This window comes from Anopheles arabiensis, chromosome 2 (genome assembly GCF_016920715.1).
Source record: "Anopheles arabiensis isolate DONGOLA chromosome 2, AaraD3, whole genome shotgun sequence".
Lineage (NCBI taxonomy): Eukaryota > Metazoa > Arthropoda > Insecta > Diptera > Culicidae > Anopheles > Anopheles arabiensis.
In genome coordinates, this window is record NC_053517.1 from 107343695 (window position 1) to 107359768 (window position 16074).

Here is a 16074-nt window from a genome sequence, read left to right on the forward strand (position 1 = left end):
CTCGCACGACAAGGGGGAAACATTCCCAAGGCCCCGGGTAAAAACCCACCCCGCTGTAGTCGTCCCCGCGGTCGGTCGCGATGGGTTTCGCCATCATCGCCATCGTTGCCGTCGTGGTCGTGCCCGCCCGACTTGCTGGTGCACCAAAACCGAAGGGATCGACACACCGTGCACGAGGCGGGAGGAAGACCGAAAAAAGACCGAGAAAAGCCCAAAAAAACACGATACCGGGAGTTTGAAGGTGACCCAAAACGTGGACACGCTGCTGGTGTTTCGGAGTTTCGGCTTTCCTTTGCTCTACGTGTGTGTGTGTGCTGAAGCGAAAAGGACGGACCGGTAACATCAATAACGGCAGCAGCAGAGGCACCCGGAGAAAACACGGCCTGGGCCGGGGCCCTTTTTGCTGAAGCGGCCAAGAAAAGGGAGGGAGAAACTCCAAGTCCCAAGTTCCACCGATGGTGCCTGCACCCAACAACCACGACCGACCGACCGACGACGATGATGATGGCAGATGGTCCTTTTTCCAAACTTCCTTTCGTCCGTTTCTCGCCAGCCTCCGCGCGCCGTCGTTTGGTTGTGGCTGTGTTCCCGGGGCTGTGTTCCCCCTTGGTATTTCGTACACACTTTGTGCTGCGCGCCTCTCCTTGGGCATATGCTCTCCTTTCCTTCTCTTTTTGCTCGGTTGCTGGTATTGCATGCCAGCCCCTGTTGTGTATGTGTGTGTCTGAGCGTCCCCTTCATTTTTCTTCGTTCGCTTTCTTCGTGGCAGCGTCGTGGCAGCCACAAGGATCATTGCTCGGCGTTTTTGGGATCCATGTTGCGTGTAGCGCATGTGTCCGTTCGTTACCAGCGTCCCCTATTGCCCTACAGGCCATTCCACCCCCCCCCGTCTTCCCTCGGCATGCCTCCGAAAAGGACGTTTGGTCCCTCCTCTCCCGAAACACTGGTTCGATTTTTTGGGATATTTAGGATATTGGATTGAGTTTGTGTGTGTCCCTTACACCAGAGGAAAAGATACATCCATCACACTTGTCCCCGTGGACAGTGTGGGGGAATAGAGCAGTGAAACCGTGTCGAATCGCAAGAAGAAAGCAAAATAAAAGGGCAAAGAACAAACCGGCGCATCAGCGGTCACAGATCTTCTTAAAGAACTCATTGCTACTACTACTACTACTACTACTTACAGGTCGGCATCGCGCGGAAAGCGGAAGTAGGACCGGATGTTGGCCTGGTTGAGCAGCTGCCGGTTGCGGCAGCCCAGGACGAGACAGTGGCTTCCGGAGATTTTGCCCATCTCCCTTTTCCGCTTTCTCTGGGGATTTTGGGCTGTAAAACGACCACTGTACACACACACTTTGACACACACTTTGTCTCACTAAACACGCAATGAGGTGGAGAGGTGCACTACTTGTGGATTGACACTTTTGTTTGGACTCTCTTTGGATTGCTTCTTCTGCAACAGAATAGAACCACAACGACGGGATAAGCATCACTTGTTTGCTGGTGCAGGGGAACCACACACACACGCCGGGTGATCTCTTTTGTTGCCCCTTGTCACCATACAAACACTACTACTACTGCTACTACTGCTGCTGCTGCTTGTACTAAGGGGCAAACACGATCGCTTGTGCGTGGCTCGCGCCTTCCAAAGGCCGAACCACGATCAACCTTCTCCAAAAGCCCGTGTCTTGGTACGAGTGTGTGTGTGTGGCTGGCAGGTCCCAGAGTCTCTTCCTTTGTCTTGCCACCGGGAAACGGTGTGTGGGAGGGAGTGGGAGATGAGCGCGTGTGTGTCTGTGCGTGCCGTTTGACCGTACGTCCCGTGTGTCCCGTGTGTATGCGTTTCTAGCCCAGCCGATAAATGGCCGTGGGCTGAGCAGATTTCCCTCTTTTTTTCTTCGTCTTTTCCCTGGGCCAGCAACGGTGCGTCGCTCCCTCTCCTCACCCACGTGTCCGGACCGGAACAAAGCACACGCACACACACACACACACACGGTTCGCCCCTTGCCGCTGCTCTAACGACAACACCAAAGGCCCAAGTGGTTTCCAAAACTCGGGAGACGTGTGACGGGTGACGGGAGGGTCCAAATACCCGAGAGCCCCGCGTGCGTGTGTGTGTACGCGCTGCGGTTTCCGGTACACAGCACACATACACACACACAGGCACAAAACCACGGCTCAATTCAATGGGAATGGGGAGAGGAATGGGATGGTTGGTTCATGTGTTTTTTTTTTCTTGCCGCTTCCACGCATCGCTTTAATTCCATTCCATGAACGCACACACAAGCGCACACACACACACGAGCCACGGGTTCGCTCGGGATGCCCGGGATGGTGGACGGTCGGGCCCGGGATTTTGATTTCCAGTCCAAAGGACAAACTCCCTTTTCAGAAAAAAAGGGTGCCACAGTGTGTGCGTTCGGGGAAGCGTTGCAGATTGGGAGCAACAACGGGAAGCTGGGAAAAGTGGGAGAAATGTGGGATGACGCTTTCATCATCGGCTTGTGTGAGTGTGTGTGTGTGTGTGTGGGAGTGTTTTTTTTCTGTTATCAATATCGATAATAATAATATTAGCCCGGTCCGAACGCACACACACCCACAAAGCGTGTCCCGTAGATGGACGTCCCGTAACAGGACACAAAGGACCTACACACACACGCACACACACGCGCGGACATTGGCTTCAACGCACAAACTAATTAGTCGATGTAGGGAGCACGGGCTCACTTTAATTTCCAATACACGCGCTTTGCCACCGAACGCCGAACAGTGCACACGCTGCGAGGCGGACTCACACTATCAACACACACGACGCCCCCGATAAAGCGACGCACCAAACAGGGCACGTGAACGGTGACGGACAACACACCACACACCGGGACACCGTGTGTGTTAGAAAGCGAAAATTTCTGTTCCCACAAAACTGCCAACCTGCCCGATTCACACAACTCACGGCACGGCCAACGGTTGTGCACGCTCTTTTGGTGCACCTTTAAACACACTTCCGTTCCGTAACACACACACCCCCCAACACTTACGTTTGCGTTAGGGTACGACGCAGCGGCTACACTAAACACACCACGTACACACGGTTACACGGTTACGGCACGGCACGTCCGTTCGCCTCGAAGTGTGGAAAGAAAAAACACCGCTTTACACGAGCGACCGTCACAGCTGGCGTTGGTTTCAGGTGGCGCGCTCTCCCGAGCAAAGTGTCGTACGGGTGCAAGAGTGAGTGTGAGAGAGAAAAACAGCGCTCGCGAGCCCTACGCGCTCCCTAGGCGAGAGCGAGAGCGCGCGCGCGTGCCGGACCAGTCGGGAGAGCCCGAGGGACAAATGTTTTTGCAGGGCTCGTGGCCCCTTTTGTTTATGGCGTACATGATAGAATTGGTTTTTTAATCACATTTTAAATGTGTTGAATTAGAAAAACATATACATCGGTAACAAAATACACTAATAGCATTCTGGAGCATGTTAAAATGCTACAAAAATCATTCTTTTCATAACAAAATACTTCAAAGCAAACACTTTGCTGAACGAGTACGAGCCCTGCACAACAAACGCTTGCGAGAGAAACAACAGCGAGAAAGAGAGAGAATTTGCTTCGCAAGAGATTTGTTAGATGCTGCAGGTACACGGTACACGACATCAGCGCTGATCATTGTGCGGAACGCTACAACAGTCGCAGCATACCGAACACTTAATATTAAACCTTTATTTGTAAACATAGTTTAATATCGAAGAATTTTTACCAGAAATTGACTGTTTCCCTTAAAAAAAGCTGGCTTTTTAAACCTCATACAAGGCCAGACAGAATCAATTTCCATCCAGGCCGTCCCCCCTACATAACATCGATGATTATCCGAATGTGAGGTACTAATAAAGCTAGGAGTATTGTTTTTTATAAGCAGAACAGCATCGTTGATATACTCTACAGCTAGGGAAAAGCGCACCACAAACACGCAAGCACTTCACCAGCAATCCGAAATGAAGTGATAATTCCTGCCAACAGATTACGGAGCGATTTCCTCCAAAAAGCCTCCAGCTTTTACAACCGAACTGCTCGCGGGGTTTTACTTTTTCCAGTTAGTAAAGCAGATTGTAACCGTTTGCCTGGACGTAGCCTTTTCGCGATTAAAGTATTGCTAGGCCCAGCCCAGCGCCTGCCAGGAGCTACAGGAGGAACCAACCCTATTCTCGACAACGTGTGCCGATAACGCGCGTTCCCGCAATTCCAGCCATTTCCCTTTAAAACCCACCGGATCCCCTAGATCCCGGAACACGTCAATCGATAAATCACGGACGAACAACTCCAAGGGGGTGGAAAATGGTTTCCCCCCCTTTCCTTGCCGCACCCTCGGTGAGCAGCTCGCCCCAGCCAAAAAGCCGAACAGCTCGCTGACCCTAAATATCGATCGAATGTGCTACACACCAGCCCAGTTCCCAGCATTCCCAGTTCCCAACCGTAACACCCACAGAATTTGGCCCTGCTGCGTCACACAGCACAGCCGCTCTATGTGCTAGGCGAGACAGGAGGGAAAAAATCTCCACCAACACACACGCGCATACACGCTATACCATGCCAGCCCGCCACCACCCGCCGTGACCATCCAACATCCTCCAGAGGGGATGCTGTACCGACTATGAACGCGGGGACGACAGCCTAAAAGTATCCGTAAAACGACCCCTTGGCAAAAAGACATTCTCTAATGGCGCAGATGAAAGCAACCAGAAGGAAAGGGAGAGAGCGAGAGAGCATATAAAGGACGTGCGGGGAGGAAAAAAAACTTTTCATCTCGAAAGAATGAAAGCAGCAACAACAACAAAAAAACTCTCCCAAAGATGATGCGCTTCGGCCACGGGACACGGGCTTGACGGGATTGGGGGGGTAAAACTTTACCAAGAACACAACCCTCGTCGAAAATGAATTCCTTGCACGGTAGAAAATGGGTTCCCCCCTGCATTGAACCCGGAGTTTTGTGCCCCCTCCTCGGCAGGGCAGAGATCCCTGGAATGGAGGTAACAAAGTCCACCAGATTTGCCAGGCTGTTTCTCCGACGCTCGTTGCTAGAGCCGCACGGAGTCAACGGAAGCGTCGTGCCGTCGCCACCGCCGATTACTCACCATCATGGTTTTATGGTTGACTTTAGAAGGAGCGGTGAGGTGGAAGAAGCTGGGTCATCGTGCAAAACTGGACTGGTAGAAGAAAGCAAAAACACCCACCCAAACCAACGGAGCAGCCTTGGACGATGATCCAAGGGCTTTTGCTCGGTTGTCGTAGCAACGGGGCGGCGAAGGTCGGTGTCGGAGGCGACGATTCTGTCGAAGGAAAACTTCAACCAAGAGCCCTGGTTGTGCTGCTGTGTTTGTGGAATGCCCCTGACAGGTTGCAGTGGGCAAGGGAGCCTCTTCGGATGTAATATCAACGGCGAAGTAAGTAATGAGAGCAAGATAATACACGAGCATTCTCCTCCAAGTCAAGATATTCCCGGGCGTTTGGAGCGTTGGGGCGAAATTCTAAAGAATTTTGAGACACGTGCCAACCTGACATGAGAACCTAAAAAACTTGGCTGATATCATCAGTTTCTTATGGGTCGCAGGGGTAGGAACAAGAGCACCGACAAAAAAACAGAGTGTAGCGTGGGTTGAAGAAGCTTTCGCCTTAGCCGCCGCTGCTGCTTCTTAGCTGGGGCGGTTTGCTTATCGATCGAAATTCCGCCAGTTCCTGGCAACTTTCGAGTGCTTGGCCCTGTTCCTATGGCAGCCCGTTGCGGTTAAATCCGGGCAAAAACATCTTGCACCCACAGCCACGAGTAAAAATGCCCTTCCAAGGAAAAGTCCAACAAGTCGTCTTACAGCTCCCCAATAGTTCGATACTTACATGACAACATCCTTCGGGAAGCAGTACAAGCTGCAGCAGGGGCTCCGGCTGTTGGTGCAACCTTTCACCGAGCAGTAGGACGGTGGCATGGTGACGACGACGGCAGGGTTTGCTGATCTTCTCCGACACCGCACACTGGATTACACTGCAGCAAGCAAACCAACCTGTTGGTAGGAGTTTTTTTTTCTTCTTCTCTTTCTTCTCTCACTCTAGAACTTTCCACTTCGAACTGGTGGCGCTGCGCGCGCTCGAGGCAGCTGTGGTCAATATGTTTGTTCAAAAAATTGCAAAACCGACAGCGCTAGGGCACCAAAAACAGGAAGAAGAAGAAACGTAAACCTTCTCATCCACTTCAACCTCCGCCGATGACGACACCGGAAAATACACATACACACACACACACATACACAAAAGTCAGTGTGAAAAAAGCCGAAGCCAAGGGAACGACGTTGGGGGAGACACGGTTGCTGCCTGGATTACTCGGTCGCAACGGAACTCAAGTCCCACTGCCCCAGGAAAAGGTACAGAAATATCTTCGCACGAGCTTCTATTTCACCATTCCCACCGTCCACCATCGCCGGCCACCACTTCCACACACACAGACGGCTGGACTCTGTGCCGAGATACTTCGCGAGAACTAACTGCGGCACGGGAATTGGCACGGTACGGGGCAATGTGACTTTGGACAAACTGATCCCTGCTTTCGCTGGGGATGGAGGTTAAATCGTAATTCGTTGGGTGATTTTTTGATACAGATTTGCACCACTGAGCCTCACACACACACACAACACTGCGGCCGTTACACAGAAGATCTGGAAGTGAACTGACTGACGGGCAGGCTGATGATTTCACCTCAGTTCCTCAGCGATTGCTAGGATCTTGCTACCTAATGAGCAGGTGCTAGCAATAAAACAGCTACTCTCCCAGTGCTCTGCTTCCCTTTAGCTCTGCTTCCAACCAAAAAAAAAGCAGTTGGCGTGGAGTGGCAATACGGCCGGGTTGACACACAGTCTACTTGTGAGTCTCTGTCAGCGAGCGCAACCACTAAGCCATTGAAGAAGAACCGCCCCGGCGTGGGATGATGATGATGATGATGATGCTGTGGCGTCTCCATGCGGTGTCGCGGTGCCGTGCGCGACGCATTTTCCAACGCCGTGGACGGTGAAGAACGGTGAAAAGTTATTTCCACCCATCGCCCCTGAAGTGGGGGATGTACTAGAATGCTCTCTCTCTCTCTCTCTCTCTCGCTCTCGCTCTTCTACCACCACAGCGAGTGCAGTTTTGCGTGTGCTGACGTTAGTCGGTGCACAGGGGTAAACATACTTTTCACAAAATCAGAACCTCACGATTAATTGATGCTTTTTTTCGTATGTCCTCACTGATTGATTCACTTTCAGTACGAAGCACAAAGAACTTCGGTACACTATCGATTTGGACCACATCACACGGACCAGCAGTGTGTCCCTCCGTCTAAGGCGACCAACGGAACATCTCTAGACGTCTTGCGTTTTTTTTTGTTTGTGATTGTGTGAACTCTGGCTCCGAACGGTTTCAGAAAACAGATGATTATTACGAGCTGGCCGCCCTTGTCCACACACACACACACACCCTGGTAGTGTTAGTGAACTCGGGAAAAATCGGGGAAAAACAAACAAAACAACGGAATATGTGTCACCGTACAGCCGTACCCCGTACCTTCTGTCTGGGGGTCGTGATTTCCCTAGCGCAGTGCACTCGAGGGGCAACGCTAAATCGACCTCAGAGCAACGCAATCGAATGAGCTCATCCCGCGATGTATGTGGGAATAGAAAATGGCCAGCCTTTCGAAATGCACTCGGCCGTGTGTTACTCGGACCGGACCGCACGGGCTATATGCTACAAGCACGTTTCGCAGGGCCTACTACCAGCTGCCCAGGACACGCAGCCGGAGTGCTGCTTCAGCCAGAATTCGTTGACGTTTTGGTCGTCCGTTTTCTCTTGGGCGGAATTTGTATTTCCCCACCCGACAACCACTTGACTGTTCGGAGGGGAAATTTTCCGATTTTCATCTTCAGCCCAGAGACAGGTTGTTGTTCGAGTGAAGTCTCGCACACACCATCAAAACACGCATAGCAGGCGACGATTGTGTTTATTTGATTTTCCCCACACAAATACACTCACAAGGAGCAGCGGCTTGCATTTGTGTTGGTGCAGCGCGTTGGCTCGAGTGTACGAGTGAAAGTGAGAAAAACGCCGGCAGTGTACAACCAGCTGTGTGGCTGGGAAAATCCCCCAGAGAGCGAGAGAGAGAACAACTCGTCGGTGAACATTCGTGAAAAGCTGTAGACGTGTGTTCGCTTATTTTTTATACCCACCCAAATACCTCTTTATTGCCTCTCTTCGTGAGTTTAAAGGGTCCACTTTTCCCTTTCCGTGTTAACAAAAAATTTCGTATAATAATGATAAAAAGGTGTCCAAAAATTGTTCGCGTAAGATAATATTGTAATAAAGGTACTGCCACAACCGCCGCGGGCTCCTAATCGATCATCTTCCGGATCATGTAGTTCAGGATGCCACCGTTGCGGAAGTACTCCAGGTCAACCTCCGTGTCGAAGCGCACGATCACCTCGAACTGCTTGCCACAGTCCGTGCTGACCGGGATGCGTTCGTGCGGCTTGCAGCTCTCCGGAATCGCAATGCTAAAAAGCTCCTGCCCCGTCAGTCCCAAGCTTTCCGCGTTCTGGCCGGCCAGATACTGCAGCGGCACAATGCCCATCCCGACCAGGTTCGAGCGGTGAATGCGCTCGTACGATTCCGCAATAACCGCCTTAATGCCGAGCAGGTACGGACCCTTCGCCGCCCAGTCACGGCTCGATCCACTGCCATAATCCTTGCCAACGAGCGCAATCAGCGGCGTTCCCTCGCCGGCATACCGCTGCGCACAGTCGAACACGTCCATCTCCTCCCCGCTCGGGATGTGCAGGGTGCGCGGGCCTGGCCGCGGAACCAGCTTGTTCACCAGCCGAATGTTAGCGAACGTACCGCGCGCCATAATATCGTCATTTCCGCGCCGCGAACCGTACGAGTTGAAGTCGCGCGGTGTTAGCCCCCGGTCGGACAGGAACCGTGCGGCCGGGCTGTTGCGTGCGATCGAACCGGCCGGCGAGATGTGATCGGTCGTGACAGAATCGCCCAGATTCAGCAGCGCCCGCGCATTGACGATATTTCCGATCTTGGGGAGCTCGCGCGTCATGCCGTCGAAGAACGGCGGCCGCTTGATGTACGTCGACTGGGTGTCCCACGGGTACAGCTTGCCGGTCGGTGCGTTCAGCCCCTGCCAGGAGTCCGACCCCAGCTCCACCTTTTCGTACACATCGCGGAACATGGCCGGTATCACGTGCTTCTGCTCGACGGTTTGAATTTCCGCGCGCGTTGGCCAGATGTCGCGCAGAAACACGGCCGAACCGTCCGGACGCGTACCGAGCGGTTGCTTCTCGAAATCGATGTCGACCGTGCCGGCCAGTGCGTACGCGATCACCAGCAGCGGACTGGCCAGATAGTTGGCGCGCGTGTTCGGGTGAATGCGGCCCTCGAAGTTGCGGTTGCCGGACAGCACGCCGCAGCACACGAGATTGTTCTTCTCGATCGTGTTCGCCACATTGTCGTCGAGCGGGCCCGAGTTACCGATACAGGTCATGCAGCCGTACCCGACCACATTGAAGCCGAGCTCTTCCAGCGCGGGAATGACGCCCGACTCCTTCAGATAGTACGTCACGACACCGCTGCCTGGGGAAAGGGAAGTTTTGATGTACGGGGCCACCTTCAGGCCCGCCTCGACCGCTTTCTTTGCCAGCAGGCCCGCACCAAGCATTACGGACGGGTTGCTCGTGTTGGTGCAGGACGTGATGGCCGCAATGACGACCGAACCGTGCCGCAACGCGTACGTCTTGCCGTCCGTCCAGCTGAAGCTACCCTCGGCACTCATTTCCGCCTCCGGCACGGCGAATCCCTTGAAGCCGACCTTGCTCACCAGACACTGGCGGAAGTCTTGCTGCATCTCGCTGACGGCCACCCGGTCATGGGGACGCTTTGGTCCAGAAACGGACGTAACGACGCTCGCGAGATCCAGCTCGACGATCTGCGTAAAGACCGGATCCTGCTCGGCATTGCCGAAATCGCGCAGCTGATCCGTGGCTTTCAGGTACGCCTCGATCACGCGCACCTTCTCCTCCGCCCGGTTCGTCTGGCGCAGATAGTCCAGCGCGTTCTTGTCCACCGGGAAATAACCGACCGTGGCACCGTACTCCGGGCACATGTTGCTGATGGTGGCCCGATCCGCAATGGACAGTTCGCTCACGCCCGGGCCAAAGAACTCAACGAACTTCCCCACCACACCGATCTGGCGCAGATGCTTCGTGATGGTCAGCACAAGATCGGTGGACGTGACGAGCGGGTTCAGCTTGCCCACCAGCTTGTAGCCGATCACCTCCGGCAGCAGCATCGAGATCGCCTGACCGAGCATAACCGCCTCGGCCTCGATGCCACCGACACCCCATCCGACCACACCGAGCCCATTGATCATGGTGGTGTGCGAGTCCGTACCGACGACACTGTCCGGGTACAGCATCCGCGCTGCGCCCTCCTTCGCCGCGTCCTGAAACACGACGCGCGCCAAATACTCCAGATTGACCTGGTGCACGATGCCCGAGCCGGGCGGAATGATGAGCATGTTGTTGAACGCCTTCGCTCCCCACTTCAGAAATGTGAAGCGTTCCTTGTTGCGCTCAAACTCCAGATCCTGATTCTTGGCCAGCGCGTCCTCGCTGCGCGCAAAGTCCACCTGCACCGAGTGGTCGATCACCAGATCGGACGGGCAGATGGGATTGATGCGGTCGGGGTCGCCGCCCAGCTTCAGCACGGCGTCACGCATGGCCGCAAAATCGACCACCGCCGGGACGCCGGTAAAGTCCTGCAGGATGACGCGGGCCGGCTTGAACGGGATCTCCAGCTCGTCGTCGGAGGTCGGCGTACCCTTCAGCTGCTTCCAGCGCAGGATGCCCCGCACATCCTTTTCCAGCACCTGGAAGTTGTCGCAGTTCCGGACGGCCGACTCGAGCAGCACGCGCACACTGTACGGTAGTTCGCCTGAATGGAGGACGCAACAAGCAAGAATCAATAAAAAAGGAACACATTTTCGACCCAAAACAATCCTCTACTTACGATACTCCGGGAATGAGGCAATGTCGAAATAGTGGAATGTTTCGCCATTGACGTTGATCTCCTTCAGCAAACTCTGGAATGGATTAGCACCTGGCATGGAATGGGTGAAAAAAGGGAGAGAAACGGGGAATTAGATTAAACTAGGTGATAACGAACCATGCCCCAAAACACTTCCACTTTCATTGACAAGCCTCCAACCCATCGGAAGCAATCAAAGCAACACAACACGATCCACAACGTCATTACGCAACGTCTCGTCGACCCCTTGCGCCCCCCGAGATCAGACCGATTGTGTGTTCGCTTGAATGACTCTGCCAACTTTGTTTTTTCGCCCTGCTTCTTTTGCTTGTGCAGTTCCCTAATTAATCCCCGATGGTGTTATCTGTGATCTGGAGAAGCTTCATGCCCACGGCAATAGGACGGGGGTCGCCATCATCATTGGTCGCTGCTACGCTATCACTGCTCCGTCTCTCGCAGTGTCCACTCTTATCGGAGGTTCAGTTCGAGCAGTGGGAAAACACCCCGGAATGTTCTACCGCCGCCGTATGCACTTGACCGCGGCTGTGCGCTTATCGCGCTGATTGGAGGTTCCTTTCTCTGTTTTGTGGCAGAATTTAAGCTTAATTTTCACTGCCCCATCGACTTACCGGCCATCTTTACTGCGGTTGTTTACTGCGCCTTTTGCGAACGAATCCGGAATTGCAGCGGAATTACACACACACCAGGTGGATGATCTTTGCAGGAATGTGTGCTTACTGCGCGACACTTGATGACGTTGTACGGAGAACGGAGGGGGAGAAACAGTAATGGGCGACTAAATTAGACGGCCAAATGCTTTTCTCATCAGCACGAAGGCACGGCACTTCTGTGACCGTTTAGAAAGTGACCAGTTTTTGTTGTCCAACGCGATGCGGCGTAGGAACAGCGGGTACGTGCACTGCCGACCGATTTGACGTTTGACGCACGTTGACGTTTGTGTTTAAATTTGTTCGGTGATGAATGCGATGTGTTTATGTGTACAAATCGATTCGAAAACATTATTATTATCGCTGAAATGTTGAAAATAAATTAATCTTTAAATTTAAATTGCTTCGGAAAGTATTCATGCTTTCAAAAATAAAACTTGGCGTTGAATGTGCAGCACAGGGTGTTTCGGTAATTTCGTCTCAACAGTTTGACATTACGTCAAAGACGCTGCTTCTTCTTCTTTTTCCGGTCTCCGATCGCAGTTGTTCGTGAGATTACAAATGAAAACAATATTCTACTGGGTAGGCGTAAATTAAGTGAAAAAATCTTGCGTATGTAGCACCCGAAACTGCGCCACAATGAATCACAAACTGTTGTACAGTATTACGCTAGTGATAATATTCCATGTAGCCACTACGCAGGTAGGAATAATCTGGCATTAACAAGCGCCCTGCGTAAACAGGGGGTGCACAACGTCATCAAGGAGAAGGCAGTGTTCTTAATCTCATTTTTCCCCCCTTTTCTTTTCCCAGAGCCAATCGTACGAAGATAAACGGTGCAAATGCATCTGCCCGAGCTTCAAGACGGCGGACAACACCACGCAGGAGGGAACCGACCGGATGCTCATAATCGATAATGTCCCACCGAACAAGTGCAACTGCGACGGTGTCATCCTGCCCCGGCTTGTGGGCAAAATCAAGGGCAATGGGCAGGAGATCTGTCCGCGGTGCGATTGCAAGTACGAGAATCGCAACACGACCATCATCAAGGTAGGCTGAGATAAAAGGGACCCAGTGCGGGGATTGGAAAAAAAAAACAAATACGGTAGCATCTTCTCGCTTGGGGTTGAACCTCCCTCCTTCTCTCATAACAAAGCTCGTTTTTTTGTTTGGCTCTTGCAGGTGGTGGTCATCATTGTGATATGGATCATTTCGCTGCTCGTTATCTACATGCTGTTCCTGATGTGTTTGGATCCACTGCTGAACAAGCGCGTGAAAGCGAACTACCAGGAGCACACGAACGAAGATGTGATTATCGCCAGTGATAGTATTAGCGGGTCGGCGGGGGCCGGCACCACTGCTAGCATTAATAGTGGGGCGTCGTCGCGCCTGTTTCGCGACACGTATAGAAATAAGTACAGCGGAAGCTTCGTAACAACGACGATTGCGGCCCGTTCGGGCGACAGCGACGAGGGTAGCGAGAGTGAGGTGGACTTTTTGGCCCCGCACCATCGCACCCACGCGTACGGCGATCGTGAGCGGGTCCGCTTGATAAGTGATTGAGAGGCCTTCTTGTGAACGCCCCGACAGCGGCGGACGGCGACGACTATCGTCGTTGTTACGAAATGTTCCTACCACCAGACAGACATGATGGACACAAGACATTCCCCGACACACCATACACACACACACCAGTCTGGACTGCCATTTATTCCACTTTCCGATGCCCGGAATAAAAACAAAGCGTATCTGTTTCATTTTATAATTTCGTACCCGTTTATAATTTCATACCGTTTTTGTGTTACATTTTGGGCTTTTACACTAACTCCCATTATTAGAGCTCATATCTTCTCGTCTGCTGTTACTAACACAAACCGTGAAGGGAGAATCGGTGGGATTTGTGTGTTTGGTTTCGTTTGTCTTGTTTTTGTCTTCCACCCCAACCAATAATCGTGTCTAAAACTGATGACGAACTATCTCTCTCTCTACTTTCTTGCAGGACGACACCGCCGTCACCGTGGGCAATGGGCAGGATATGCACGTGCGGGAGAACAACGTGCTGAACCGGGTCGGCCACCAGCAGGACAAGTGGAAGCGACAGGTACGGGAGCAGCGGCGCAACATCTACGACCGGCACACGATGCTGAACTGAGAAACGGACAGTGACGACGAGCCAAAACGAGTAAACCCCATCCATCACACAACACGCCGAATGTGCAATGTTTTGTATTTCCAATGATCTGCAAAAGCTTTAGGAAGACGGGCAGCGGTTATTCCATGTTTTTTACCCTAAAAGCATTGTGTCCGGACAAGCTTATTACTGGAAGATGTTGAACTAAAAGCTACTTTTGTTGTTTTGGTAATTTATGTATTGTTGTGTAGAGTCGCTAACCCGTATCCCGAATGTAATAACTGTGGCCGGAAAACGTGCGATATGAGTGCGGGTCCGGTCGGTTGAAGAATAAACCAACTTAGACTTTATAGATTGTATGCTGCTAGAGTGTTCTTCCGTCCTTCAATAATGTTTGTAATCCAACTTCATCGCTCACGAAGATGTCCTGTGTCCTTACAAGTTGCTAATCATACAATTCAACGTTGTGATCGAAGAGCAAACGATTAAAAACGAATGAAGCTGCAAGCAAGCACAATTGGAAGACCACCGGTGAGTAAACAAATTGGAAGAGAAATAATAAAAAGAGATTGCCGACGTGCCTCCTGTGAGAATCGAACTCACGACCGCTGGTTTACAAGACCAGCGCTCTGCCTACTGAGCTAAAGAGGCATGTGATAGGGAGAAGGTTACATCTTTTTATAAACATTGCTCAGCCTGTGTGGATGAGTCACATCAAAGGTTGAAGCGTTGGGTTCTTACTGTTATATTTCCTACATCTGGAATGTTATATGCTGTTATGGAGCCTCCTAACTGGCTGTTAGAAGATTAATTTATTTGTTATTTTATATGGAAGCAATATTTCACTCAATTGAATCCAAAATACGAGATTCTTATTATATGTCACCTATGGTTTAAACAGTTTATTGTACAGTAAATTATACCTCAAATGTTCTCAACCAATTCCTTGTTTTCCTTTATTTCCCCACGGGCATGCAGAGCACTTTTGTTATGAACGCTTTGTTAGAGAAGGTGTGTGTATTTGTGCTTTTTTTTATTCGCGTTGTGTTTCACCATGTAACGAGTAAAACCATGATGATAATTGTTTTTTGTTGAATGATGCTTGTCGAACGAGTCTGAAATATCTTTTTTAGCATTATTGGCCCTGAGAGCCTCGTGACAGTTATATTTAGCAGGTTATCTCACTCCGATTTTCAGGCACCTACCGTCCGATGGGTTGAAAGCTAGTCCGTGTAGCCAAGCTTTGATATGTGGTGACATATGATTCCACTCTGCACGAACAGGGATGTCCGGATAAGAGTTTTGTACAGGAGAGCCTATATTAACCCTCATAGCTGTTTCGGAACCTATCCCATTGCAGCCTCCGCTGGTCCATGGCTTTCCTAAGACGTACGATGCATGTAAACAGGATGATAACCCTCGCAGCGTAAATAGCATGTGATGTGAGAGCAGTCTTTCCATATAGAAATAGTTCCATCCGTTGTTCTAGTACACAGTATTATATATAGCGCGTCTAAAGAATAAAACACAGCGATGTAATATATTTTTAAACACTGTGTTGAAAGAAAATCAAATTAGCGGTTGTGAAAATGAACCCGGGCGAGCATTGATTGTGAAATTATAAAAAAGCTTCGTGCGCCCAACGTGGGGCTCGAACCCACGACCCTGAGATTAAGAGTCTCATGCTCTACCGACTGAGCTAGCCGGGCGTCGTTGGTGATAGGGCGCTCATAGCCCTACATTTTATACCGGTCTGCTCAACGGTGCTTTGAGAGTTCATGAATCCGTCGGTACTCCGCACAGACTGACGGAATTTGATGCGTTCCGAAATCTTTGCTTTCCACGATTGATCCCACGGCGATTCTAATGTGTTCCGGTGGAGGGCACACAACATCAAACCTGTGTGTAATGAGAGACAATTTCCCTACCAAAATCGAGAGACCGATCGCTCAATAGTATCAGGCGCACAGGATGGGAAGAGTGACCGGGGACACGATGTGTGTACCCATCCACCCCGCTGGCAAGCTCAAACCCTTGGATGAGTGGTACCCGGTGCGGCAGTAGCGCACCCCGGTTGTGTGACCAACTCATTTCGAGTGGCTGGTGGCGGAGAAAACCTTCCGCCATCACCCTCTGTGCGGGACCGATTGCGCACCGCGTATCATTGCGTTACCGGG

General features: G+C 51.6%; 3 protein-coding genes and 2 non-coding genes across 7 annotated transcripts in view; 1 reads left to right on the forward strand and 4 right to left on the reverse strand.

Annotated features, from left to right (window-relative positions):
- Positions 1-7159, reverse strand: part of LOC120895204 (probable WRKY transcription factor protein 1) — a 29185-nt gene extending 22026 nt beyond the window's left edge. The window contains exons 1-2 of one of the 3 annotated variants that reach the window (XM_040298335.1): positions 3039-3165; positions 1185-1453 (exon numbers count right to left, since the gene is read on the reverse strand). In XM_040298335.1, the coding sequence (XP_040154269.1) occupies positions 1185-1294 (110 nt within the window). In that variant the 5' untranslated portion in view covers positions 1295-1453; positions 3039-3165. Of the gene's footprint in view, positions 1-1184; positions 1454-2931; positions 2951-3038; positions 3166-5881 lie in introns of those variants that run through there. The other 2 variants (XM_040298336.1, XM_040298337.1) reach the window with 2 other exon arrangements.
- Positions 7160-8213: 1054 nt separating this feature from the next.
- LOC120895203 (cytoplasmic aconitate hydratase-like) lies at positions 8214-11985 on the reverse strand. Its single transcript, XM_040298334.1, has 3 exons — positions 11728-11985; positions 11081-11170; positions 8214-11005 (listed from the first exon to the last, which is right to left on the reverse strand). Exons 1-3 carry the CDS (start codon positions 11732-11734, stop codon positions 8397-8399), a joined length of 2706 nt encoding a protein of 901 aa, XP_040154268.1. The 5' UTR covers positions 11735-11985; the 3' UTR covers positions 8214-8396.
- A 302-nt stretch (positions 11986-12287) lies between these two features.
- Positions 12288-14256, forward strand: LOC120896490 (uncharacterized protein CG1161). Its single transcript, XM_040300654.1, has 4 exons — positions 12288-12468; positions 12580-12816; positions 12949-13074; positions 13766-14256. The coding sequence occupies exons 1-4, from the start codon at positions 12406-12408 to the stop codon at positions 13916-13918; spliced, it is 579 nt and encodes a 192-aa protein (XP_040156588.1). The 5' UTR covers positions 12288-12405; the 3' UTR covers positions 13919-14256.
- Positions 14257-14475: 219 nt separating this feature from the next.
- Trnat-ugu lies at positions 14476-14548 on the reverse strand. The gene has a single exon. It is a non-coding gene; the product is annotated as a tRNA-Thr (tRNA).
- Positions 14549-15533: 985 nt separating this feature from the next.
- Trnak-cuu lies at positions 15534-15606 on the reverse strand. The gene has a single exon. It is a non-coding gene; the product is annotated as a tRNA-Lys (tRNA).
- Between the last annotated feature and the right edge of the window lie 468 nt (positions 15607-16074).

Coding starts and splice junctions, on each gene's coding strand:
- LOC120896490 (XM_040300654.1), top strand. CDS start 12,406: ATGAATCACAAACTGTTGTACAGTATTACGCTAGTGATAATATTCCAT. Junction 12,469..12,579: donor TCCATGTAGCCACTACGCAG/GTAGGAATAATC, acceptor TTCTTTTCCCAG/AGCCAATCGTACGAAGATAA. Junction 12,817..12,948: donor GCAACACGACCATCATCAAG/GTAGGCTGAGAT, acceptor TGGCTCTTGCAG/GTGGTGGTCATCATTGTGAT.
- LOC120895203 (XM_040298334.1), bottom strand. Junction 11,006..11,080: donor TGCCTCATTCCCGGAGTATC/GTAAGTAGAGGA, acceptor TCCTCCATTCAG/GCGAACTACCGTACAGTGTG.